The sequence below is a fragment of the Nyctibius grandis genome, chromosome 22 (assembly GCF_013368605.1).
Source record: "Nyctibius grandis isolate bNycGra1 chromosome 22, bNycGra1.pri, whole genome shotgun sequence".
Taxonomy (NCBI): domain Eukaryota; kingdom Metazoa; phylum Chordata; class Aves; order Nyctibiiformes; family Nyctibiidae; genus Nyctibius; species Nyctibius grandis.
The window spans coordinates 3,649,294-3,675,646 of record NC_090679.1 but is presented as its reverse complement, the minus strand read 5'-3'; the positions used below and the strand labels follow the sequence as shown (position 1 = coordinate 3,675,646).

Sequence of the window (26,353 nt, the reverse complement as noted above, 5' to 3'; positions counted from 1 at the left end):
CCGAAAGCCGATGCCGCCGCTGGACGAGCACCTGCCCGGGCCGCGGGCGTAGCGGTGGGCGCTGCCAGCGCCGCTCCCGAGGAGGCGGGCGCCCGCCGCCCACCGGGCGCCGATCAGGAGACCGAGGGCCGGCCCCGAGGAACCGCCGCCGCTTCCCGCCCCATCAGGCGAGGGGCAGGAGACGCAGCCCGAGCGCGGCGCCGCGCCCCGCCCGCCCCAGCCGGCAGGAGAACGGGGCCGCCGCCGCACCATGAAGATCAAGGATGCCAAGAAGCCGTGTAAGGCCGCGGGCGGGGGGAGGCGGCGTGCGGGGCCACCGTGGCGGGGACACCGGGGGCCGGCTCGGCGGGTGGTTCTGATCGTGCGTTGGGGAGCTGCCTCCCGAGACCCATCTCGCTCCTGGGCGCCCTTTTTAAGTGAGGGTTCGGGGTTCAGGTGGTCTCACAGCCCCGTGTTTGCGTTGGAAGGGCTTCTCTTTGAACAGTGAGACAGCCAGGTTTTTGGGGCTGGGTGCTGTTTTTAACGAAGATGGCACTTAATCCGTGTACTAAACACCTGCACAGCCGGCTGCAGTTGCTACAGTTTTGTTTTTTAAGGGCTAATCAACTTATGGTTTTTTTTTAGAGAGAATATTTGTTAATGTTTGGATACAGGTCTTTCACTGAAATAGGCTGAATGCTCCCCTTTAGTAAACACAGCTGTAATAATATTTAGTACTATTTATTATTTTGGAATATACATGTTTGTTTTGGAGGGTACAAACATAGTTCAGATTCAGGTGAATGCAAACAAACCGTCTAAGGCTACCAGTACTTTTTTGTGGAGAGAATCTGATTGAGTAAAGTTAGTCTACGTACAAGTGGTGTTTTCCCAGTGTAACAGATACACAGCTGGTGAGTCAACACACCTGTCAGACTTACACAGGTGAAAAGGGGTGCAGGTATTACTCCACTGAGACTATTTTTCTTTGTCATAGTACTTAAAGAGTTATTTTTAGGGTGAGTTACTGTATGGAAAAGATGGCTGGTCCTAAAGAGCGAGGCCTGCTGTTACTCTCAGTCATATGACATGCCTGTCTAATGAAGAGCATGCAACTAAGAGAGTATATTCGAAGTGTATATTTTAATACATTGTTTGAGCATCCCAATGAGAAGAAAATCATCAAACATTTATTTAACACAGGAAATATTAGTGTAGCTCTAGAAATAGCTGTAAACATGGGATTGAGTTTGACTTAAAATACTTTGTTTCTTGTGATGTGTTAAGGAAACCCCAAATACACATCATGTACCACACAGCCATCACCTCTTATTAGTGCCAGTGTGTGGAAATTGCTGAATTGACTGTAATAATGTTTCTGAAGAGTACAGTTCAGACAGCATTTTTTTCCCTAGTATAATATTTAAGAAATGATATCAAGACTCTGAAGCACCAATTGGCCATAAGATGTTGTAGTGGTTTGGTAATTTAAAATGGTGAGAGTATGGCTGCTTCTAGTGCAGAAACCTGCTGATTTCAGGAGTGTCTCTGCTGGGCCTCAAAGACTTGTTTTCTGTAGTGATGGATTTAAACCTCACATTTAAGTAAGAATGCCAAAAGTTATCAAGGACTTTTAACTGCTTAAAAATGCTAAATCTGTAGTTGCACTCTTCCAGTTCTTGAACCTGAACTTTGATGTTGGTTTTATGATGGGAATAAGAAACAATTGGAACTGCATAAGCAGTGAGGGGGAAGAATACAGTGTCAAACTACGTTGTTTATTTCAACTTGACTCTCTAACATACTTTGAAGCCGGTGGCTTTTTTAAAGATAATAGCACTTAGTTTCCTAGGCAGTGAACTTCAGACTCATTCTGCAGATCTCTGCTCCTGGTTAGTCACACTGTGAAGTGGGAGAGCAGCTGAATGTTCAAAGAGGAGCAGATCCACAAAAGCACTGAAGATGGAGAAGTCCATTGATGTTCAGGGGCTCTGGTGCCCAGTTACTGCTGTCTATTTAGCTTATATGCTCACGTTGACCTGAAAGCTGAATTGGGCTCACAATACCACTTTTAGACTGTCTAGTTACAAATTATTTGGCTAGGACAGTTGTAGACACTTTTCAGCATGATTGCTGAGTGGGCATACATTTCTTAGGTGAAGTAAGTATTTAATCATCTGTGCTGGAGCCAAATTTGATGCAGGGGAAAGATGGTTAATCATTATTTAACGAGAGGTCATTAACCTGTTGTAGAGCCTGCAAAGTGGAATTGAGAAGATTGCTTTCACCTACCTGCACTTTTATCTGTGATGTTTTGCATAATGAAAGAAAGTGTGATTGCACTGAGTGCCATGTCTGTCATAAGAGAGGGGAGGGTAAAATGGAGACACCTAACAAGTTCAGAATTTCTGATGTGGATACACTGCGTAGACATGCTTGTGCGGTCCTCCCTTTTACATCCTCACCTGGCTAGTGCTGTTGATACTTTGTTCTTGTAAAACCTGTGAGAAATGCAGCTGAATTCATGGAACATGGCTTCTGAGATTGGCTGTCTTGAAAGAGGCTAGTAAGTGATGGGAGGTGATAGGCATTTTAAAGGAGGATAACAGAAATTCAAATTAGTAAAACCTTGTACTGTTAGTGTAGCAATGGAAGCTGGAGAGGTTGTGGAGTCTCCATCCTTGGAGGATTCTCAAAAAACTTAAGAGGTCTTCAGGTCTTGGCTGGACAAAGCCATAGTTGACCTCATCTAGTGCTGGCAATTTTCCTGCCAGTGTGACCAAGAGGTTAGACTAGGTGACCTCCAGAGGACCCTTCACCAGCAGTTGTGTGATAGCTCTTCTGAGGAAATGCCTATGGGGAAGAATGGCTGGCAATTTTAAGAGGAACTCCCAAAGGTTATTTGTAGGTGGAGATGATAAATGTGAGAGCAAAGAGCCTTGCAGAACTGTTGCTGTGTGAGATCTGTCTAAAGGGAAGAGAAGAACCAGTCATTCAGAGAGGGCTCTTCATGTTGGCGGGGGAAGGCAAGGCCTCCGAGAGGAGGAAAGTACCCACGCTATGTATGTTCTTCAGGGGAGGTGGAGTCCTTCCTCTTGGCTCTGGAGTGCAATGGGCTGCTGAAGGAAAGGCAAAGACTTCCAATATTTAATGCACAGTGTATGTTACTTTATACAGTGTGTTTCTTTTAATTGTTTATTAAAATAGTTTGAGAACAAATGCCTACATTTCCCTTGAGGCAAACTAAGACACATTAATGTATGAAAGTACATAGCAGAGATTTGCAAAATGCTGTATCAATATAAAGAAAAGATGAAAACCTTAAGTTTATATTCCCTAATGTGGTTCTATGGACACATGTAGTCATTGTGGACACAGTGATCCCATGCAGGATTTGTCTAGTAAAATTGATGAAAAATCCATTTAAATTGCTGGAGAATCTCTCTTAAATTGCTTTTTCTGTTCACAGAACTTGCTGCGTAGTCTTGTGGTATCCTAGCATTTTCTTACTAGTCCTTGAAAGCTGATTATTAGCCCATGGCAGATGTTACAGGCTCTCATTTCACTGCAGTTGAAAAATATATTTCTAATAATGGGTTAATAATGCCGGGCACAGTTTATACTGTGTTTGCATCTGTAAGTGTTAGATTATGCCTCTGCATGCTGTATCTTGCTATAATAAAAACACCTACCCCCAAAGAGATTGCTGCTGAATTGTCAACAAAATTAACAGAATGAGCAAGGATGGAGAAGATGAAAGCAGCGATATTTTGTCTTGTATTAGCTTTACATGGTAGCCACTTGTAGATGTGATAAACCTAATGAAGAGCAGTTACAGTAATTGCCAATTACCACCTGTCCTTCCACTGGTAATCGTGGCCTTTCTGTAGTGTGATCAGAGGTGGCTGAGTGGGAAAGTGTGGTGAGTTTAGAGTTTGATGGAGAAGTTTTCCCGTGAGGGAAATGGGAGGATGTGACAGTGCACGTTTAATTTGTGTGTTAATTCTGTCCAGCCCAAATCTATTTTGAGCTGGCCTTGGGATATTTGAACCAAAAACCTGTTACAAAACTAGTTAAGCAGAGAAACTCTCTGGTGTCTCAAGGGCTAAGGACGCTTGGTGTGCGGTTTTGCTCCGTAGAGGCTCATAGGCACACATCCGTGTACCGTGGGTACACTTTGCTGCCTAGCCATCAGGTTAATCCCACTTGATTTAGCAGTTCAGCAACCTTTGATGTGTTTTCTCTTAACCTGTCCCTTTGGACATGTTAGCTGCCTTAGACTGCTAGCTGATTTAGGTGCTAGAGTTTGCCATTAATTTTTATTCTGCTGTATGCAGGTGTTTTAGGGAAGTACTGGAAGCGTAAGAATGTGTACATGTACATAGGAGAAAATGCATTTGGAGAAACTAAAAGATACATTTAAGTTTCCGTGTTTATAAACACTGTGTAATAGTTCAGTGTAACTTTTATATAGTTAACTTGTTTGCCTTGTCAGTAATCAGATAAGAATGGGATCAAGGTTAGTTTTGTTATCAAAGGCTACGTACTGAGCTGAATTAGAAGATAAGTTTTGTGCATCCGAACTGATAATACTGCATACTTTCATAAAGAGTTGTTGCAGTGCTGGCAGAAGTAAACATAAGTTTTCATGTGATTTCATGATCATTTTTCTTGTATTTTAAGCCAATATAGAATCCCAAACTGCAGCACGCTTTAGCGGCTGTTCCCCAAGCCACACTTGTACTTAAAGTGCAACAGTCTTATGTCTTAATAGTGCGTAAGCTTTCTTACAAAGGTGACGCAAAATTTGGTAGCCTGTTCTCTGCTTCACTGACAGCTGTGACTTTATTTTTTTGTTATGGTGCAAAGCTCCCTGCTTGAATTAGGAGGTAGCTACTCTTCTTCAAAGGTTAATTCTTGTTAATTTAATGCAGCATTGACCCAGGCTGTTATTTTATCTTACAGTGAAGGAAGTATTTTACAGGTGTTTGTGTTTCAAATGTGACATTACATTCATAGGAAGGAGTTTACCCGTAATCTGTTTCTCAGTCTTTAAAAGCTGAATACAAATAAAGCATTAAACTGAAGAATCTTATGCTTGACTGAATAAGGGGGAGATAATGAAGTCTTTGCGTGTGTACTTCTTGCAGCTTTGGATCCAAAATGGATGTACAAACTCAAAATACTAATATGTGGTCTGTGTGGAGAACTTTGAAGGTCCTCTGCTCTGCTGAAGCAGAACCCATAGAAAAGGAAAACACTTCAACCTTTGTACTTGTATTGGCATGAGAAAGACATTTTACTATAATTATTTCCTTCTGGCATGTAAAGACCTTATATGATAAGATATAAGTAACCTTAAGATTGCTGCCAGAAACGACATACACCAAGAACTTGAGAAGTGCAAGCACAAGAGAATGAGACCTCCCTGTGTAGCTATAAAGAAGAATCTAAAAAACAACCAACAGCCATCAGCATGGGTTTTCTTACTAGGCAGAACTGCTACATCATTGCTTGACCACAGCGCCTTGTGACAGCACTCTTCCCATGCAGGAAGTGCTTTTCTACATTGCAGGAAGCAGTTCTAGGGAATCCTCTTAAACATCATTATTTTTTTAACTCTGAGCAGGTTGCCTCTCACTTCATGGCACGTACAGAACAATCTGTTGCTTTATAGCAGAGGTTCCTGGTTGCTGTGGCTACGTAGGGACCAGAGTGGGTCCTGGCAGAGCTGGGGAATGAAAGAAAGTCTGGATTTGGAATTAAGGAGGTTGGATATTTTGATAATCCTCTTGCTGTCCTGTTGGAGACAGTTCAATTTGGTCAAAACCCCATTAAACCATGTGGGTTTTGACTTCCCAGTTTGTGTTCTATTTGCATATTTGTCTCTTCTCAGATAGTAAAAATATGTATTTTGTGTCTTCTTAAGTAGAGCCTGGCTTGACTTCCTAAAAGCAGAAGGCATGTTTTTGAAGCAGCTTTATGTAGTCTATTGACTTGTTGAGTAAAGGGCTCGATTCCTGCTTTTCTTTTTTCAGATTGCAGCTGACCTCTGCAGAGAGGAGATGAACTTCGAGAAGACAGGGCACTGGATTTGTTCTGTGAATAGCAGTTAAATTCTCAGCAAGGAATACTTCTGAGCTGTGCATCTTTTTGTAGTCTTCCTAGGAATAAGAACAGTTATAAAGAGGAAGAGCTGAGAAAAATCTTTTAATGACCAAATCCCCATAGAGCTGCAGAAAAAACCCAGTTTTAATGCAGGTGCATTGGCTCTTATGAACTGAAGCTGCAGAATGGTGGTTACAGTTACGCAAGTCCTCAAACTTGCTATCTGCAGAGCTGTGGGCTTGGTACGAAGGCTGTGCAGTTGGTATTGGTCTCATCCAGGCATGTTTCTTTCACGATGACTACTGTAAGGATAAAGCTGATACCTGGGGATTTTTTTTTTTTCAAAAGATTGTGGTGCTGTAATTCTACTCCTAAATCTCTCACTCAAAGCAGCATGACCCATAGATGTGAGTATAAAAATACTTTTTATAGAATCGTTTATATAGTCTCAGCCCAAGGTACACACAATGCTATTTTTATCTTGTTCCAAGACAGCTTTCAAATACAAGACTGCCTCAGAATTAAATTTTTCATGGATTTGAGAGACTATCCCAGCTACAGAGGCTGATGTGTATGCTGCAGATACCATGTATAAGAGTGAAAACTCCTGTGCTTCGAACATGCCTCAAAGAGTAGCAACGTCACCTTAAGCAGAGTGCTCATACATGTGGTGTAGAGTAATGCACAGGTTCCTCGTATATATGGCATGACATAAAGTAGACATGTCATCTTCAGTCATTGCCACTACTAGCCTGGCTGCCCTCTGGAGGGGAGGTCTTGTAGGAAACTGGAGCATGCTTTCCATAGTATATTTTCTGAGTAGTCCTCCACCCTGAATCTCTCTGTGGCCCTAGTTTAACCCTGCAAATGAAATCACTTCTTCAGTAATTGGAAGAGAAACTGGTGTTTTCATATGGGTTCCTGTTTTCTCCATTCACACTGTATCCAGATAGGATAGATCCTGAGCCAAGATCCACCCAGAGCAAACTGATGTGAAGGCTGCAGCAATAGGAGGAGAGTTCACAAGGTTTCTGTGTTGTGTCTATGTACAGTTACATTTTAGCTCTGTAGAATCAGTGTATTTCTAATATTTAAAGGTGGCTCAAGCATGGATAAATCTTGTATCCTTGCAGTCCCAAAATCGCAGCTACAGTTCAACTGATTGTGCACTTGCCGTATATGTGTATGTGTATCCCCTTCTGTGTTTGGAAAACAAAATGGCTTTAATTTTCCTGACTAGACCTGTATGTAAATCAATCAAGAGTGGCTTACATACACAAGAATCCTCGTGTAATATTTTCTTCTGGGTTCCTGGTATAAGGAGTAAGTTGGCAGTACGTGGGCCCAGTTGCTTGTCAGAACTCCTCCACATTACAAATGAAACTTGAGCAATGTATTTACCAGCCAAATCTTGACAACTTTTCAGTAGAAAAATGTGAAACTTCTTGAGATTTGTCTCAGAGGTGAAAACTGACCTATTTCTTCGGTCTTAAAATCCTTAAATTGCTGTTAAGATCATTCAGTTAACCCAGAAAACCAATACTGTACAGCATGATCCCATTTTTCAGCATAAAATATGTTCTCATTTGAATTATGGAATAAACTTCCTTACAGTTCAGCTGTTCTTGTTTTTTACTTGGTATACAAGATTCATAAACCTTAAGATTTTTGGAGATGTGACTAATGCTGTATTTGCAAAAGCCTTTAGGATCATTTAACATGGGATGCAGTGGATCTTCTGACAAAGAGGCATGACTTGCACCAAATCTTCCTTAAGCTCATTACTTGAACTTTCAGCTGTTTCCCCCTTTCTTGTTGTGGAGGCCTAGATCCTAGTTATTAGGTAGACCCACTGAGCAGGAAGAATCCCAAGTGGTTTAGGTAGTACTTGGCTTGCTGTGTCCTGATTAAATTCTGAATGGGTTGGAGTGACTCCTACAGACACTTTCTGGTCTAGGTGAATCAACTTCCCTTCTTCTGTTTTGGTCTTGTGACATTGTTTACGACAAGAGGCTGGAACTTAGTGAGATCACTTAATAAATCATCAGTTAATTGTGGTCAAACAGTAAGATGAGAAATGTTCTTACATCCAGAGTCACAGTGCAAAGAAGTCAGATAGGCAGTTGTAAAGTCAATTCATATGTGACTTTATGCTTAGTCTTATGCTTAGATCTCAGCTTTATAGAACAGATACCAGGTTTATAGAACTACTTTATTCCAACTTGGAGCTAGATTTTATTCACAGAATTTATCCTTGTATTTAAATTTTGTTTTTTAAGATAAGTAAGGTGACCGACTCAATCTTGTTTGTTGAAATCTGACAGTATTCTCCGGACATCCATTCCTGAAAGTTGAGGCAACTTTTATGTTTCTTTTCTTTTTCGATTTTGCACTCATGCTATAAATGAACTGGCATGCAGCCAGCCTTGACTAAATACATTAAAATATTTTGGTAGGCCATTCTTCTCATGAGTAGATCACACTGGTGATGTAAAGCCAATGTAATTATGTCTTACACATGATGAACGTGTTACCATTCTTTTGGTTTTGTTCCTGAATTTCGTGCTTCTATAATATATGAATTGCATCTGAAAAAATAAATTGGAACTCTACAGAATATTAAAAAAAAACAAAAACAAAACAAAACAAAAAAAAAAAAAACAAACCACCAAACCCAACAACCCAGCAAGTTATACTGTCAATTAGGAAATAAAAATACAAGCTTCCCAGCTGGATGTTCAGGATCTTTCTTAAACACAAATTAAGTTTGAAACACTGTTTCTGGGAGATGACAGTGGGGAAACTGTGAGATGAAGATGTTCTTTGGTTGCTGAGTATCTCTTTCACCACACACGGTTAGGAAGATTTATTGATACTGGCATATTCAAACCGTAGTCCTAGATGACATAAACCATAGAATTGTTAGGAATTGTAGTCATGCCACAAAAGTGACAAAGACAAAATACTTGTGGTTTAGTGTTGTTTTGTAGTACAGATACTCCCCCTTCCTATCGAAGACACAAAAAAAAGAAAAATGGAAGCTAGATTCAGTAACATTAATTTTCTCTCTTGCGTGTACTTCTTGATACTTTTTGTTAGCCCTTTGTAACTTCAGGGGCTATATGAACAGCTCTCTTCAGCTTCATGAATTGAGCATCTTAACTGTGTCAATTTTTAAAATACATGCAAATAAATTAATGCTTTCCTCTCAAACAAAACATGTGAGCAAGAGATAACTGTTGGAGGAGGAATACCTGTCCTGCTGCTGTTGTCAGCTATAATGTGTAACCTGCTTTCTCACAAGTGTGCATTGCAGTCTTTGTGCTAAACTATGTCAAAACGAATACTTCAGGAGTGAAGGTTATTTTGATCTTTTGTTCTCAAAAAAAAAAAAAGTGGTTGAATTTTGTTTATGAGTTGTTATGAAAGATATTGTTTGGGGAGTTTTTAGTTGGGCTTTCTGAGCATGTGTGACAGCATTTAATGAGTAAATAGAGTTGCTCATTTTTTCCGTTTTTACTTGCGGCCAGAGGGATATTTAAGACCATTTAATGGAAATTAGTATTAATTCTTTGTTCCTGTGAGGATTTTTGTTAATGTCTTGTTGAAAAGTGTAGTGTTGGTTTAGTCTTAAGTTACATCTATTGCTTTTGTCTTTAACAAAGCTAATAGATCAATTCTTGTATCTTTGCAGCTTTTCCGTGGTTTGGCATGGACATTGGGGGAACTTTGGTGAAACTTGCATATTTTGAACCTATTGATATCACTGCAGAGGAGGAGCAGGAGGAAGTTGAAAGCTTGAAGAGCATCCGCAAATACCTGACTTCCAATGTAGCCTATGGATCCACTGGCATTCGAGATGTCCACCTTGAGCTGAAAGACTTAACGATTTTTGCTCGAAGAGGAAACTTGCACTTTATTCGATTCCCAACTCATGATTTGCCTACTTTTATCCAAATGGGAAGAAATAAAAACTTCTCAACACTACATACGGTGCTCTGTGCCACCGGCGGTGGTGCTTACAAGTTTGAAGAAGATTTTCGCACAGTAGGTAGCCTGTCTTTCCTCGGACTGAAGCTGATGCTAAAGGCATTGCTGATGATGGGTTAAAATAAGCAGTATTTTGAAAAACTGTGCAATGCTCAAAGATTATTAATTGTTCATTTATTTTTCAGTTTTAAGTATGATAATCTAGAAATATGCTTTCTGACATCAGCATCATAAACATGAAGATCTAATGCTAACAGCTCGTTAGAGACTTCCATTAATGCAGTGAAATGCAGGACACCTTTGTGGAAGTTAACCATTTTCTAACCTGTGTTTTCTCTGATGGGAAATGTGCTTAAACTGCTGAGGTGCTTGAGTCACTTTGGGTTTTCTTTCCTAAGCAGTCTTTGATGACAGGTTTTCAATGTTTGTGGGTGGGAATTATCATCATTAATTTAGTCCAGTGCATTGTGATCTGTGACCAAACACATCTCAGTCTTTTTTCAACTGGAGAGTGGCTTGGGATTTTCCTGAGCTGTTTTGACTCTTCCCTTGACAATCAAAATCGATCATTTGTTTAGCTGCAGTCTCTATCCAAAGATAGTTGTTACCGAGAATCTTATGACAGTATCCAGTACGCACAGGTCCGAGTTTTCAAGTGGCTGCAGACCTCTTGTGCTTCTAGAGACAAGAAGACTTCCAATATCGCAAAATGTTTGGTTTCAAAACTCTGCTTGTGTTTCCATTCCTGTGCCAGTCCTGCATTGAGCTGGTACAACTGTTTGTGCGGTAGGGTCACAATTTATACATCAGAGCTAATTCATTATCTAAACCCCCACAGAAATATTTTATGTTGGAACAGTTCCATGATCTGCTCAACAGTGAAGCCTCACAGTTGTGCCATGGCAAGAAAAGCTGAAGGGCTCTGGGGGAGGAGGAGAGGAGTGGCAGTGCTGTGGTCTGATACTGATGTCAGTCAGCAGTGTGCAATCCGGTCTGATTGTGCAACTTCATAATCTAACTGCAGGCTGCTTTCTAGATGTGAGCTCAGCTGATTCAGAGATAGACTTTATGGGTGTTTTTTCTTGGATTAGCTGCCTAATTGGACTCTCTCACTGTTGGAACTCTCTGCTGTGGCAAGGGAGAGGGTGTGGTGTGAAATCGCAGCCATCCTGGAATCCACAGCATTTGTTACATTGTCTTTCTGCTTTATGAGCGCGGCAACTTTAATGTCATGTGCAAGACTGAGGAAGAACTGTAATAAGGCTAAAGTCCCATAGAATTTCTGACCTGTGGTTTTCTTATGATCCTTGGAGTGTTAATACTAAGTTGCAAGGATAGTCAGTATGATGCCATTGAAGATTTTATCTTAGGTTTTTATCTGCTGATGTCTTAGAAATGAGTGTTTGACTTCTGAGATGGGGGAGGAAACCCACAAACCTTGAAAAGATGTGCAGATGTGTGTTTCACCAAGATAACACACGATGGCGCCTCCAGGGTATTTGGTGGCCTTTTTTTGATTAAGATTGATGAAAAATGTTGCTAATTTTTCAATGGATTAGTGTCTTGAGTATCTCAAAAGTTATCTTTGGGCTTACCAAAGCAGATATTTATACTGCCTGTCCTTGATTCAGGTATGAGATTTAGAGGCAGAATAATTGCTAATTGATGTATTCAGAATTTATGTCTGAATTCTTTGTTGGCTTTATAGTGGGATTGAAGTTCCTGAATTAGTCACCTGAAATAGCTTATTGAAGTTAGGCAGTACAAATATACTCATAAATTTGTAGCATGTTTAAACAATGTTAGAACATGTTGACACTGTCTTTTTTTCTTTTTTTTAACAGATTGGAAACCTCCAGCTGCACAAACTGGATGAGCTTGACTGCCTTGTCAAAGGCTTATTGTATATAGACTCTGTCAGCTTCAATGGCCAGGCAGAGTGCTATTATTTTGAAAATGCCTCAGATCCTGAGAGATGCCAAAAGATGCCTTTTAACCTGGATGATCCATACCCATTGCTGGTTGTTAACATTGGTTCAGGAGTCAGTATTTTATCAGTCCATTCCAAAGACAACTATAAAAGAGTAACTGGAACAAGGTAACTTAAAACCCTAAGTTGGGGATGTTACTCTATGGAACAATGAGCCTTCTGTTTTCAAAGTGGTTTCCCTCCCCGACTCCCCCCACCTATCCCTTCCTTCACTCTGTAGTATGGAAAAGTATTTTAACTTTAATTTACAGCTCCATTCATTGAAGCCTTTCCCCATAATTCTGTTATTGAGAAGATTTAGCCAGTATCTTCTTTATCAATCTATGAGTGTGTCCTGGTTTCATTGGGATTTGGTGGCCAGCCATGGTGATCAGGGCCATTAGCAGTTAAATGCAGGGCAGCTGCCCCAGGCTGGCCCACAGGTCTATTCTATAAAATTAACAATCACGTTCACTGTAAAAGGGAGGGCTTGCTGGGGAGAGGTGGGGCTGGTTTTGCTCTCCTCTCTTCTGGCCTCCCTTTTTCCTCATTGCTGATGATTGCTATTCCTGGACAACCTGCTCCAATCTGTAGCTAAGTATACTTTTGTGTGTTTTGTGTTAGCATTTATATTGGTTTCTTTATTTTATTAAATCTGTTTAATTTTAACCCATGAGTCTCCCTCCTTTTCCAAATTTCCTTCCTCAGTTGGGAAAGGGACATTGGGTGAGAGAAAAACTGTTGTTTAGCCCTGGGTGTGGGCTAAACGAAGGCAGAGTGCTAGAAGTGCTCTGTAGTGAGAGTTTTATAGGTTTTGTCTTAAGTTTTGATAAAGTGTCCAGTGAAGCTGTGTTTCTCTTGCTTCATAAGAATAAATACATCCACACATTGTACAGAAAATGATCAAGGATCAGTCAGAGGCATGATGTGGGTATTTAGGGAGTTTTAGTCTCTGATTAAGTCTTCCAGCTACATTTTGAGAGTTTATAACTATTTGTTAGCTCTTACTGTATGGCTGGCTTCTTGTAAGTGACTTATATAAATGTTGACTTGATTGACAGCTGTTTGTGTAGTGAACCTTGAGAAAGAAAGCAGACAGCTTGGTATCTAAGTTGGAGGGCTTGTTTATCTTGTTGGTCAGACATAAGAAAAGAATCTTTGATGTGAGGAAATACTGTTTAAAAACAGCTAGTTTTCTTTCTTAGTCTAGGTGGAGGGACCTTTCTTGGTTTATGCAGTTTGTTGACGGGCTGTGAAAGTTTTGAAGAAGCTCTGGAAATGGCATCCAAAGGAGACAGCACACATGCTGACAAGCTGGTTCGGGATATTTATGGAGGAGACTATGAAAGATTTGGCTTGCCAGGATGGGCTGTAGCATCCAGGTGAGTAAGAGATCTTTTTGTTGGTTCTTTTCCTGGTTTGGAGGGCTTCAGAAACGAGACTTAAACAATTAATAGAGAGAAAACTGCTTTTTGCAAACTTTTATTGTAGTCAAGTTAAGTTTCCATCCTAAAAATATATTTACTCAGTTTTCCTGAAGATTTAAAGCCACATGCAACTGCAGGTGCCTGCTAGCTAGGTGTTGAAGAAACCTCACGTGATATGTCGTATACAGCTTTACATGAGCCAGAGAGAATGTGAGGTGATCACAGGAGTGACAAGAGCAAAGTGCAGAGGAAAACCAAAGCAGATTACTTTTGGACTTCCTAGAATCTTTTAGTAGGGCCATTGTCCAGAGGGAAGGTGAGTGGAAGAAAGCATTCTTGTTGCTCTTACACTAATATCTCTTCATTTTTTTTGGAAAGACTCTGCTCTTTTTGATACATAGTTGTCAGTACAGGCACCTGGCATAATGTTTTAACTACTTTTCTCACTGATGAAAGCTGTTGAACATAAACAGTTTGCACCATGAGAATGAATGTGTTTTACTGCCAGTTTCAGAGGATTTTTGTCAAGGATGCAAGTTTTATTTCCGTTGGGGAAGATTATTGGTGATGTTACAGCTTCTCTACCCTTAAGAAATGTAAGAAGAATAAACTTTGGGAGTGAAACTAATGTTTACATAAGAGAGTTCATTAAATCTTTGCTCTTATTCAGTAGTAAGAGGTCTTGATTCACGGTAACTTAATTCTTCCCCATCTCCAGCCAGCTGAGTCCAAGCCTTTTCAGAGAGCATATGCTGAGAGGTTTTCGTGTGTGCAAACTTCACACTTTTAGTCAGCACACCTTAACTCGCTCTGTATGTAGGTACTTCTTGTTCTCATTTGCTTTTTAAGATCCTTAGGATCTTTAATGACTGTGAGTTTTAGAATAATCAGGATTCTGGCTCTCGAACTGACTTAGATATGGCACAGAGTCCTTAGTGGTAAAATATAATGCATAGCTGTAGATTCTTGTCTTGTTTTTTCTTTTTTATAATTCATCTGTCTTCTGTGTGTAGTAATGGAAATGTCCTTCTAATCTAGAACTCTTCATTTGTACAACCTAAATAGCAGTCTGTCAGCTGTTTATGTTCTGTTTCAGAGGATTTTGTCCCATCGTAAAACCATTCAACTCGTCTCTGTTTTATTTCTGCTTTGAGAATAGAGGATTGGATAGATACTGTGAGTGAGGAAGCAAGCATGAGGAGTTGGAGTCACCAGTCAGATTTAGGCATTGACTTAATTTACAGTGACTAGGTTTGCAGAGTAGTCTTGCCTAAGAATAAGACTACTTTTTGCTGTATGTACTTCTTCATGAAAGTTAACAATCTAAACAAAAATACTTTTTCAGGGGTCACTATTGTAACAAGACTGACTGTTTACTGTGAAGGAATAAATACACATGTTGTAGTGTCAGTTGTCAAATTGCTATATTTAATACAGACTTAAAAAGGAGGGAGCTCCTTAAGAAGAAACATGAGACTTGAGTTTGTTATAGCATAAAAATTACATTCTGAAATTATTTCAAATGCACATGAATCACTTTGTACTTAATGGAATTCTTTCCTGTTATAGTTTTGGGAATATGATCTACAAAGAGAAGAGAGAGTCTGTTAGTAAAGAAGATCTTGCAAGAGCCATATTGGTCACCATCACCAATAACATTGGGTCTATTGCCCGGATGTGTGCAGTAAATGAGGTAAAAACTTTGGACAAGGAAATGATCTATCTATAGGTCTATTATTTGGTTTCAGATTAAATGACTGCTAAAATGATGTATAATTTTAAACCTTTTAGTATGTTCTCAAATGAAACAAACTTACGTAGTATTAAAGAACTAGGAATTGGTTCAGAATATTTTGACTGTCTTTGGAGAAGTGGGACATGGATATCTTTGCCAGTGGGGAGGGTAACCTGATGAGGAGGGCTTCAGACTAGGTTTGTTAGGGAATGGAGCCCAAAGCCTGCAGATAAGTGAGGGAGCAGGTGAGCACAGGTTGTTGTGATGAAAGGACTTGAAGTCCCCTTGTGAAAGCAGGGTAATTGGGGGCCCAACTTAAGTCTCTGTACACAAACACATGCAGCGAGGGATACAAGAGATCTGTGGAGGTGATAGTCTCAGAAATATCAACAACGTTGTTAGCCGCTGCTGCAGCTACCCTCCTTTTGCTTAGAAGCCAGACTATTGTATTTTTCTGGTTTTAATATTGCAAGTCCTCCCTCAGTTTCCTCTGTCTTTCTTTCATGTCTGTCTTGGAGAAGAAAGTTAGTTTTGTGCATATTGAGTTAATTTTGGCTTTTTTTTGCTTTATGGCAAGGCTTGATAAAAAGAGAGTTAAAATGAGGGTGAAGTTGAAAGTACATACTAATAGTCTGAGTCTGAGGCAAATGTATGCATTTTATATTTAAGGGTGGGGATAAATGAGTACAAATAAGAAATCATAAACAGCACAAATTACCTTTATTCCAAGGGTTTTTTTGGTCTAATTCCAACTACATCACAGAACTACAAATCATAAGAAATGGTTAATAGGGATCCACAAACTAATACCGTGAACTGATGTATAAAGATAAAATGAGTTTAATTATTTTGACTTCCTGCTGTAGAGCAGAATTATGTGTGACTGGGTGCCTTAACAGTGTATTTATTTTGTCTTCACTATGAACTAATCAAGACAGTGAAAAACAGTTGCATGTTAGTCATTTGAATACGGGTTGAATTGTCATACTAGCTTTTGCAGCAACTTGCATATGAGTATTCATCTAACATAATTAAGTGCTTATTTAAGCACTAATACAATTACATTTTCTTTGGTTCTTGCTCTCATATCATTAAACCAGTGTTTAATGTTGCTTCCACTTAATGTTGGATTTATTTCAGTGAATGGGGAAAATTGAACGATTTTCACTTTTTTACATTTGACTTGATTAAAATCACAGCTCACTTCTAGTATTTAAGTCTTAGTCTAATCTTATACTGAGGTACATTGAGGTCTGAAGATGAAAGGAACATCTGTTATATCTTACTGTCTTCGGCTTCTTTACAGTGCTGCCTTGTTGCATATGGATCAAGCAGCATTGTACAGGGCTATGAAGGCATTGAGTCTTCTCTACCAGATATAAGTATTTTTCATTCAATTTCACTTTTAGCTGTGCTGTTTCTTTGGATTAGTTACTGAAAATGCTCACTTAATTTGAAACACAAATGCTACTTCTCTGCAAATTAAGTCCTTTAGTTCTTGAGGGTTGCATGACTTTTCCTTTTCCCCAAGTATGCTGTGTTTTAAATTTTGGAACCATGTTTTAATTGTGGGTTGTTTGGGTGTTTTATTTTTTTTCTTGCTCAAGACAGTCCGTTCTTTCATAGCTTAATTTTTCAAAGCTGTGTTAAACAGTGAAAAGATTTAATCCTTTGCTGTTTTTCTCTTTTTAGAAAATAAACAGAGTTGTGTTTGTTGGCAATTTTTTACGTGTGAATACTTTGTCAATGAAGCTTCTTGCATATGCACTGGACTACTGGTCAAAAGGCCAGCTGAAGGCCTTGTTCCTGGAACATGAGGTATGCTGTGGTTCATTTATCTGTATGTGGTGTTTTACCCTAAATCAAAAATGCACGTATTGAGTAGCTCTCATGTGTGGTAACCTGAGACACCAAGTACTCAGTAACAACTGAAAATACGAGGAAGTTTCTCATACTGTATGGGTTCTCTGGGGACATCTCTCTCTGCCGGGGGAGTACTTCAGTCACTTTGGGGTATCTCAGTTCATGCTATAGATCTTTGGAGAGGGACAAGAAAATGTTAAGCTCTGCACTAAGGTTCAACAGTTTTTCTTGGGTTTTGGGTGGCAACAATAGTTAAGTATTGTATTTCAAAAGATTACAGAGAGATCTCAAGCATGGGCCTTTGAAATACTTACATTGTTCTCAGCTGAGCTTGAGCAACATCCTGCAAGTCAAGACTGCTTTTAGCAAGGACTGCTTTCCTACCACCACAGATAAACCTTAAAGTTGTTGTAGTGATTTTATGCTCTGAGACTAACCTGCTTTTGGGCAGCTTCTGCAACCTAGATCAGTATGTAATGCTGAGAGCGCTGTCCTGTTTTGGTTAAAATATAGGCTACCAGTATTAATTACAGGTGCAACAGTTGAGAGACTTGTAGCTTTTTGGCAGTGGGCTGGCAATTTTTGTCCTCAATTTGTTTGTCTGCAAATATTACAGCATTACATCTATTCCACTCAGTTGAGTCTCACAACTTTTTTCCTTTGTTGCTTATCCTGAGACTGACAGTAGTCTGTCTTGGTGCTAGTATCTGCAGTAATAGCAGAATGGTTGCTTGTTAGTTCTACCCCCTTCAGATTTCTCTTGGATAAATTTTAAGTTTTTGCATTTGGTCAAGTGTATGTTCCAAACACTTCTATATTTTGTAGTTATAGGGAGAGGGAACATCTTGTTTCCCCAGAGGGGAAAAATAATCCAACAGGAGAACATGGTTTTTTTGTATGCGGGTAAGTAAACAGTCCAAAAAGGTGTTGAAGCTTGGACGTAGTTCTTAAAAAATGTGAGGTGCAGTTAGTTTAAGAAATTTTTGATTTAGGAATAGTGTTGCTGTGGATATGGAAGATCATTTGGCAACCAAAATATGCAGCTCCTATAGGAAAAACAAACCAAACCTGATTTCCATGCGTTAGGAGTCAGTGATACATGTCCTAGAAGTCTGGCAGTGTATGGGGAGGCTTATGGTGAAATCCCCTAAAGTTAAGCTAGATAAGCATAAAATGTTTGTTTCACAAAGCTTTAAAAAATTATTATGAAAGATTATATATTGAAAGTGTATGGTGTTCTTTCTGTAGCATTGGTCCACCAGATGCTTTGTTGTCTTTGAAATATGATCAGTGCAGAATTTACTACCCTACTTGAACCTGAAATATTTTTTTTGTTTGTTTCAAACAGGGGTACTTTGGAGCTGTTGGTGCTCTTCTTGGGCTGCCAAATTTCAGTTGAAATACCAGATGTCACTACACTGAACTGTTTTCCACCTGAATGACACTTGTGGCAATGGGAACTAAATCTGGGGAGGGGAGAAGAAAATAGCAGATTTTCTGTAACTGTTTTTAAGAAGTGATGAGCTACTGAATATTGCCGTTATAAGGAAGGGGTTTTCACTCTGTTGGTTATTGAAAAGTAAAATGTTCGGGGATGTCATTTATGTTCTTTGGTACATGTAGCCAGTATTGAGCTTTTAATACGCAATACATCCTCTGAAAACAAGCTTCCAAAAGAAGGAATGCCAATCCTTTAAGTGCTCAGTGTGAAAATATTGCAAGTTTATTTCTGAGGCTTTAGGCCCATCAGTTTTCTATAATTGATGAACGAAAAATTATTTTCATTAATTATACTAGCTTATGAGCACAACTTCCCATGTGTACTTACAGAAAACAATTTTAAAAACAGCAAGGTACTATCTACAAGATGAGGAAACTGTTGGTTTCCACAGTAAGAATAGTAATGATTTTATTTTTATGTGTAATGGAAATAATATTAATGCTTTAATTTTGAGTGGGAAGAATAGAAACACAAAAAATCAGCCAAAGCAGCAGATTAAGCTGTTGCTGTTTTGAAGGTTTTGTGAAGATATTCACTTGCCCTCTTCATTTACTTGAAGATGCAGCTGGTATTTTGGGAAGATCCCCTCTGTCTTTGGTTGGATTTGAAAAAGAATTTAATGATTAATGAAGGCAGGTTTTGGGGGTTGGAGTTGGTTTGTTGTTGTTTTTTTTTATTTGAGGACATGACTTCCAAAATGCCTTCTAGGTTTTTTGGTGTCAGAATTTATAAATTCTGACATCATACATCGTTATTTGTAAAGGTACCACAAAGCCTGAGAGAGTTGAAGAAATCCTTATAAAATAGACTAAATATGGACCTCATAATTCTGATGCTTTGGCTCATTTCTGTGGAGGTTTGGAAAATTTCTGCCCCACCCTACTAATTTGAAAATGTGATTTCTCCTTAATTTTATAATAATTAGAATCTAGTTCGATGTTGAAAATTAAAGGTTGTTAGCTTGCTTTTGGATTGGGAAGTTTGTTTTTGAAAGTTGAGGGCAGCATCAGAGTTTGTATTGCAGCACCAAATGGACCAATATTTAGGTGCACTTACAGTATGGAACCGTTCATCAAATTGTGGCCTTGGGATAAAATCCGTACTCTGGTACTGATCCTTAGGTTTTTCTGTATACTTTTAAAATTTACAGTTGTGATTACTGTAATAAGTTTAGTCCTGAAGCCAGGGCATGAGATCTTAAACTTGTAAGAATATTATACAGCCATTAGCTATATGACTCTTTGTGGACTAAAGAGCTACCCAATTTTATGGTATCATTTTAATGTTGAATATTTCGTGTAAGTGCATGAGGAGCAACCAGACTAGAACACATTCATATGTTGGGTTTTACGATGTTTTTAAAACTGATGGCTCAAGTATTCCACAGCGTGGCTGTGTTGTATTCACAGACACATCCACCTAGTGTATTAGAAAAATATGTGCTATTTTCAGTCTTCTCTTTCTTTCCTTAAAATTCAAAGCCCCATACTAACATTATATGTTTTTTTTAAAAAAAAAATATTTCTGTGCTCCTTCAAGAGTACAGTAGCTTAGAGTAGCCACTATGCCAATGGCAAATGCAGTTCCATTTATTGTTGCTTTTCCTGGTACTCATACTACATGTCCATTGTGCTTGCTTTGGTGTTTCATTTGAGATGTAAAAAAACCAAACAAAATTACACTCACAGTTCAACTGATCTAATGCTAAATCAGAGCACTTCAGAAAATAAGTGAATATGGGTTTTAAATGCTGTATACTGTTCCTTTTAAGTTACGGTTAACTATAGAAAGTAACCTTTATTTGGTTATAAAACTTTGTAAAAACTTAATTTTCTGAATGTTTTGACAGATGCCTGAAAATTTTGTGAACCAACTGTGTATTTTTCTTGCAAAGAGAAGTACTTTAAGACACATACTACAGCTTGATTGGAGACAGTTCCTTTAGACCGTATTTATTGCTACTTCACTTCTCATTTTGTGATACTGAAAGAGAGCTGCTCTTGAAGCAGTAGTTAGAAGTTACTTGGATATGTAACCAGAAGCACATGCAGAAGATGATTACCTAGTGACCATGGTTAATTTAAACCATTTGAAGTTGATACGACCTACGATACATTTTTAAAGTAAATTGTACAGAGTTACAGAATAAATCAATGGAGTAATTCTTGAATAGCTGTACTGTATAGAAACTACTGTGAGAATCAAAAAGTATGCCCTACCTCTGTTTTACTTTCTTGAGCTTCTAAAAAAATTGGCTTGCTTTTGCTAGTTTTATCAGCACAATTGTTCCTTCATTACAAGGGCAACCAGAGAAGTTTTCAAGCCCTACTGTAAAGCCCAGAGGTCCTGTATTTAAGCCACATCTTTGGGTTTCATCTCATTTTCTCTCAACTTGGAAATTGTTACTAGAGTCTCTAAAGATTTACTCTATCACCAGTAGAAATGCTAGGCATCACCGATAGTTGCAAGATAAGCCTTAAAGTCCTTTTATCTAAATTCTCTTCTAACTGGGTTGAAAAGGCTTGTTTCTTTCGTACAGATCACTGAAGTAGCTTGCTTTTTGCTGATCTTCTGTGGTTTTACTTTCACCTTGCCATTTCTTTTCCTCAAAGCTAACTGGTTGAAGCGGCTTTAGAGTGAATTGATTCAATGGGATGTACTACAGTAGAGAAAATTTGGGGTTTTCTTAGGGCTACTGTTGTCTTCTCAAGTGGAACCACTTCTCTAGAGATAAGTTGTGTGAAATGTCTTCTAAAGTGAAATGTAAAGCTCATTTTGAATGTGTAATCATTTTCAGCTCAGTCAGCCATGTGAGTGCCTTTTAATTTTTTCATATAATGCCAATTTTGCTGGTACTGGGACTTTATCCAGGAGGTTTCCTAACCAGTGTTGCTTACCAGAGAAATGGCAGACAATTTTATTGGCCATGGAGATGATCCCTTCAATCCAGCGTAGCTAGAGACGCCAGGAAAACAGCATCAGGTTTCTGGCTTCCTATCCCTGTAGCCCTTATCTTGGGGTAATGCTTTGGCATTGCTTGGTCTCATCCCTGCAGCTTGGTCTTTTTAAGTATTACGCACAGTTTTATTGTATCTCCCTAAAAATCATGCAAGTTTTTAGTCATGTAAGTACAGACTATTTCTGGCCAAATAAGTTAATTTTCAGATGAAGCTATTCCAAGTTGGGATGGTTATTAAACTTAACCACTTCCACCTTTCTGGTTCTACTAGGGTAACTGCAATTTGAACAGGTAGGGAACTTCTACGATACATGTTGAGTATTCAGCAAGCTGGAATGAACACATCCTCAGCGTTCTTTACTGAAGCTAGCAGAGGTTTAAGTCTAAACACTTTTTCATTCTATTAGTAAAGCCTCAATAAATTTAACAGTTTGGAGAGAAGCAGCACTGATACACTTTCTTTGTCCTATAGTTTGGTCCAGATTTTCAAAGGGCGTTCAGGTATCTCACCTGCCTTTTGAAGATCTTTCCATCTCTCTCTGTAGTGTTGTGCAAGCAAGCACCTGTGTGATTCTACCAACACCTCCATTCATAATTTGAGAGTTGCGGTGTGGGAAGAATATGAGACCAGGTTGTCCCACTTACTCTCAGCCTGTCTATTAAGAACAAAAGTTCAGTTCTGGCTTCTCATTAACAGATTACATATTCCTTCAGTAGTACTGTGAGATTTCTACTTGCATTTGAGTTGTTGGTAGTACACATGCAAGGTGATTATATTGCCTTTAAGGGTTGTAATACTAACTCTTTGTCTCTATAAAGTATAGGTCTTCAGGAAATACCTACTTCCAGATAAGTTGCAATAACTTCTCATTTCTGAATGTTTCAGAATAACAGTAGGATTTTAACATTTGGAACTAATTAAAGTGTCTTTTATCTAGAGCAAATCTGCGCTTCTTAAAGACTAGATGGTGTCTTATGCATTCAGTCATTAACTTACAGTAATGCCTAAAATTGCGTTCAACCTATTTTTAAATATCACTTTCACTGTTCACATTGTGGATACTAGGTGACTATAATCCTGAGGAAACAGTTCAGTTGAGCTCGGAACAGAGATGAAGGTCAGTGCGGTTCTGTTGAGCTAGTTGTGGTCAGCTTTTTATCCTGAGTCCATTTGCACACGTAATAAGATGAGTGTTTTCCTAGTGGCAGGGCTTTCTGCATCTTTTTTTGGATTATGTAGGCTTAAAAAACGTGTAATAGAGCGTTGCTTAGGTTAAAAAGCAAACAAAAATCTGTGGGTCAGGTTAGAAGTATGTGACCAAGCCCCGCAGGTCACAGTGCAGACCTAGGATCATGCTTGGCACATAGAGTTACTGTTTCAGTTGTGTTAATTTTTCTATTTCCTGTTAACGCACAGTGAGTGGGGGCAAACTTAACAATCATTGTGGATAAAATGAGTGAATTAAGTCCTCAGACATGACCATGGGAGATTAAAAAAAATGCTTTATCACAGTATAGAGGGATAAATCCCTACTTAACTTATTTAATTTTTACTGATCTGTTCCAAAGTACATCGCCAGTATTCTGTTGTCTGTGATAAAATTACTGATTCTTTAAGTTTAAAAAAAGTCTGCGAAGAAGCCTGTTTTATTAGTTGTGTTTACTTCACACATGTAAAGCATATTAAGTATTCTTAAAAACACACTTTCTGGAAACATCTCAAAAAATGCTGTAATATATTTGTAATTATTAATGTGCTAATGGAATATGTTTGAGCAGTCTGGGTTTGCATAACTTAGTGCCAAATCCTGCTCGCTTTAGTTACTTGAGTAGGTGATTCTCTTAAATGGGGACTGTTTGAAACTAATGAGCAAGATTTGGCCTTGAGGTCTTCTGCCTGGGAAACACAGTAATGCTACTTTGCATATTCCTACTGGTGCTAAATCATTTGTTGAAAATAAAGAGTCTAAATAGAAATTGTAAATAAAATATTTATGGCCTGGTCCTTTTGACAGACTTAAATTTTATCATTTGCAAATATTTTTTGGCCATATTTCAAGTTTCCCTTTTTTTTTTTTTAGAGTATGTGGACTGTGTGTGTTAATGTGGTAAGTCATTGGCAGGTTTGGCTTCATGTGCTGCTTTCTGTAAGGCCCGTAACATTCCCATTGTGCTTTGTGATAAGGATGACTTTTCATTGCTGGATTTCGGTGTTACCCTTCCTCTTGTTTTGTCATTGTAGCTGTTAAAACAAATGCTATCAAGTAGAACACTATCAGCATTTGTTCTCTGCTAAAACTTCAAGAAGATCAGCCATTACTGTAAGCATTTGGGAAAGTTATTGAAAATGCAAAAATACCCATTTAAAATAATTTTAAAAGATAAATGTGTGAATTAGTCTTGCCTATAAAATAAACTGGAATATGGTGTGTCAGTTGCTAATCTTTGCTATAAATTGCTAGCATTTCATAATTCTTCTAGCATCAATTTAAGAACACTGTAAATACAAGCTTTGGGAGGAGGTATATTAGTTTCAGATTGTGCATTACAAAAGCATTTAATTATGAGACTAGTGAATTAGTATTTTGAGACATTCAATTACGACATCTAGAACATTAAAATTAGTGTGTTGATGTTATAGAGATAGGATATAGAGGGCTTTTGATAATTGCACTTTTTTACATTTCTGAGTTTTGGCATTTTAACAAACGAGTCTTTAATTTTCCATCTACTGTCTTGTCATACGCAGGCCTTCTGATCACCAATTGCTGTCTTCAAATATTTGTTTTAGTTAGCAAAATGGACAGGCAAACTTATAAATTATAAACCCTTGTAGGATGGAAGTTCTCCAAAGAGCCATTTGGTTAAGTTGCCTTATTCTATTACGTTGCACTCATGTTACGTCTCCACTTTCTTGTTTACTGTTCAGACACTGAAGATGTGATGTAAAAATATGTGCTACAAATTTTTATTCATAAATTACTGATTAATACCTTTGTGTCACCTGTTAATACAGCTCTTGTAAATGATACCTTTATGCCATCTGTAATACAGCTCTTGTAAATTGTTTAAATTATTTTTCTTTTTATAGATTCTCATTACTGAATGTACAGATTAGATCCCTTTAATATGTCACCAAGTAATTTGATTGGGGCCCAAATATGGCCAATGCTGTAATTCATCCCATCAAAACTGTAAATAATTCTTACTGCTTGTCTGCATGAACGAAGTTTGGGTTTCATTTACTATGTCATAACCCAGCTCCTCTGTGATGGGCCTACTTTTTACAGTTTATTTTCCTGGTTTTATTGCCTTTTGTTCTGTATGAATGTTGAGACAGTACTTTGTCTTTTCCTAATAAATAATTTGAGATTGTTCATTGTTTGCCTACATTTGTGGGTTTTGGGGGAGGGATTTCTGGGTGTGATTTCTTTTTTCCTTTAGGATAATAAATTGCTGTGATACTTGATACTGAGGGTTGTTGCATAACATTTTCTACTAAGGAAACATGACTGGTGTGGTTTTCGTGCTCTCCTCTTTTAATAAGCCTATAGTTTAACAGTTCTTAGATTCAGGTCCTGTTTTTAAAAACATGTATTAAAGAACATTAGTTTTGCAGTCTTGAAGTAGAAAGCACGCCATGAAGCTACCGTAAGCTTTTGCCTTCCAAATTAACTTGAGAGCACGTGCTGATTCATGCACAGAGGTGACTCAGAGTGATATTTTCCTGTTGAATAAAATACTTCATGTATAAACTGCACATTATATATAAACTGCAATTACTCCTCTGTTGGAATTGTTCTTTGCTTATGTTTTGGAAAAGCCAAATTACATTGTCCTAAAGTTTTTCTGAGTGGATGCCTGATGGGCAAGAAGTTGTCAGGAACAAAGTCTGTGCTGCAAGCAGCATGCTGGCAATGCATCTTGTGACAAGCTTGCTGTGTCAGAGACTGTGCTTCGGGGTTCACTGTACAGATATTTTAGCCATCCAAACGACAGATTTTTGCTTTAAACTGGCTAAAATTAAACCCTGGAAATTCCATTGTGTGTTATATCTCCATCGAAGTCTGGCAAAGAGGAGCTCTGCACAGTGAGTCTTTTTACCTAGGGGAAATGAGCTTGTAAGAAATACAAGTTCCTTTACAAGTTTATGGGGTGTTGATTTGTTTGGTTTGCTATTTTTTTAATGCAGTAATCTCTCTTCTTTCTCTGAGAGAACTAATAGCCTTTTGTGGAAGCTGGTTTGCATTTCAGCTGGGATCCTTAACTGCTTCCTGGTGCAGCCTGTGTGCAAGCTCAGGGGACGGGGTAAGCTGTGTGAGGTTCATTTAGTTCTATCTTACCTGTGGATCTGATTAAAAAAAAAAAAGTTAGTATGAAACAAGTGAATTTCTCTTACTGTAAGACTATTCAGCCAGCTGTATTTGAATTTTTATTGGACTCAGAAATGCAAACCTCTAATTTAATAATCCTTGTAACTTTGCTCTTTTTAGAACTATAGATTAAAAATGAAGTTTGCCTTTTGTCCCAGAGTGCAACCCCTCTGCTCCGAAGACATTTCTGTCCATCAACAGGTGTTCAATAACTATATCCACTTTCTGCCATTTCGGGCTACAGGATGAAAAAGCAGCAGCAGTCGCCTTGTGCACAGCATGTGGGAGGTACCGGGGTGGTGACCACGTTCTCCTGTTTCCAGTCTGGAGGGAGCAGACAGAGCACCGATACCTCAAGACTCAGCACAACGTCTGCTGCACCACGAGCATCTCTCTGCCTCGGGGAGGTGCATCATTAGGGCTACAGAGCAGTCGGTGTTGCTCCGTGT

The 26,353-nt window shown here is 38.7% G+C and overlaps 1 protein-coding gene across 1 annotated transcript; it reads left to right on the top strand.

The window, feature by feature from the left end:
- On the top strand, nucleotides 1-24,910 carry PANK3 (pantothenate kinase 3). Its single transcript, XM_068417231.1, has 7 exons — nucleotides 1-278; nucleotides 9,782-10,134; nucleotides 11,922-12,175; nucleotides 13,252-13,428; nucleotides 15,043-15,166; nucleotides 16,901-17,026; nucleotides 18,420-24,910. The coding sequence occupies exons 1-7, from the start codon at nucleotides 251-253 to the stop codon at nucleotides 18,468-18,470; spliced, it is 1,113 nt and encodes a 370-aa protein (XP_068273332.1). The 5' UTR covers nucleotides 1-250; the 3' UTR covers nucleotides 18,471-24,910.
- The last annotated feature ends 1,443 nt before the right edge of the window (nucleotides 24,911-26,353 follow it).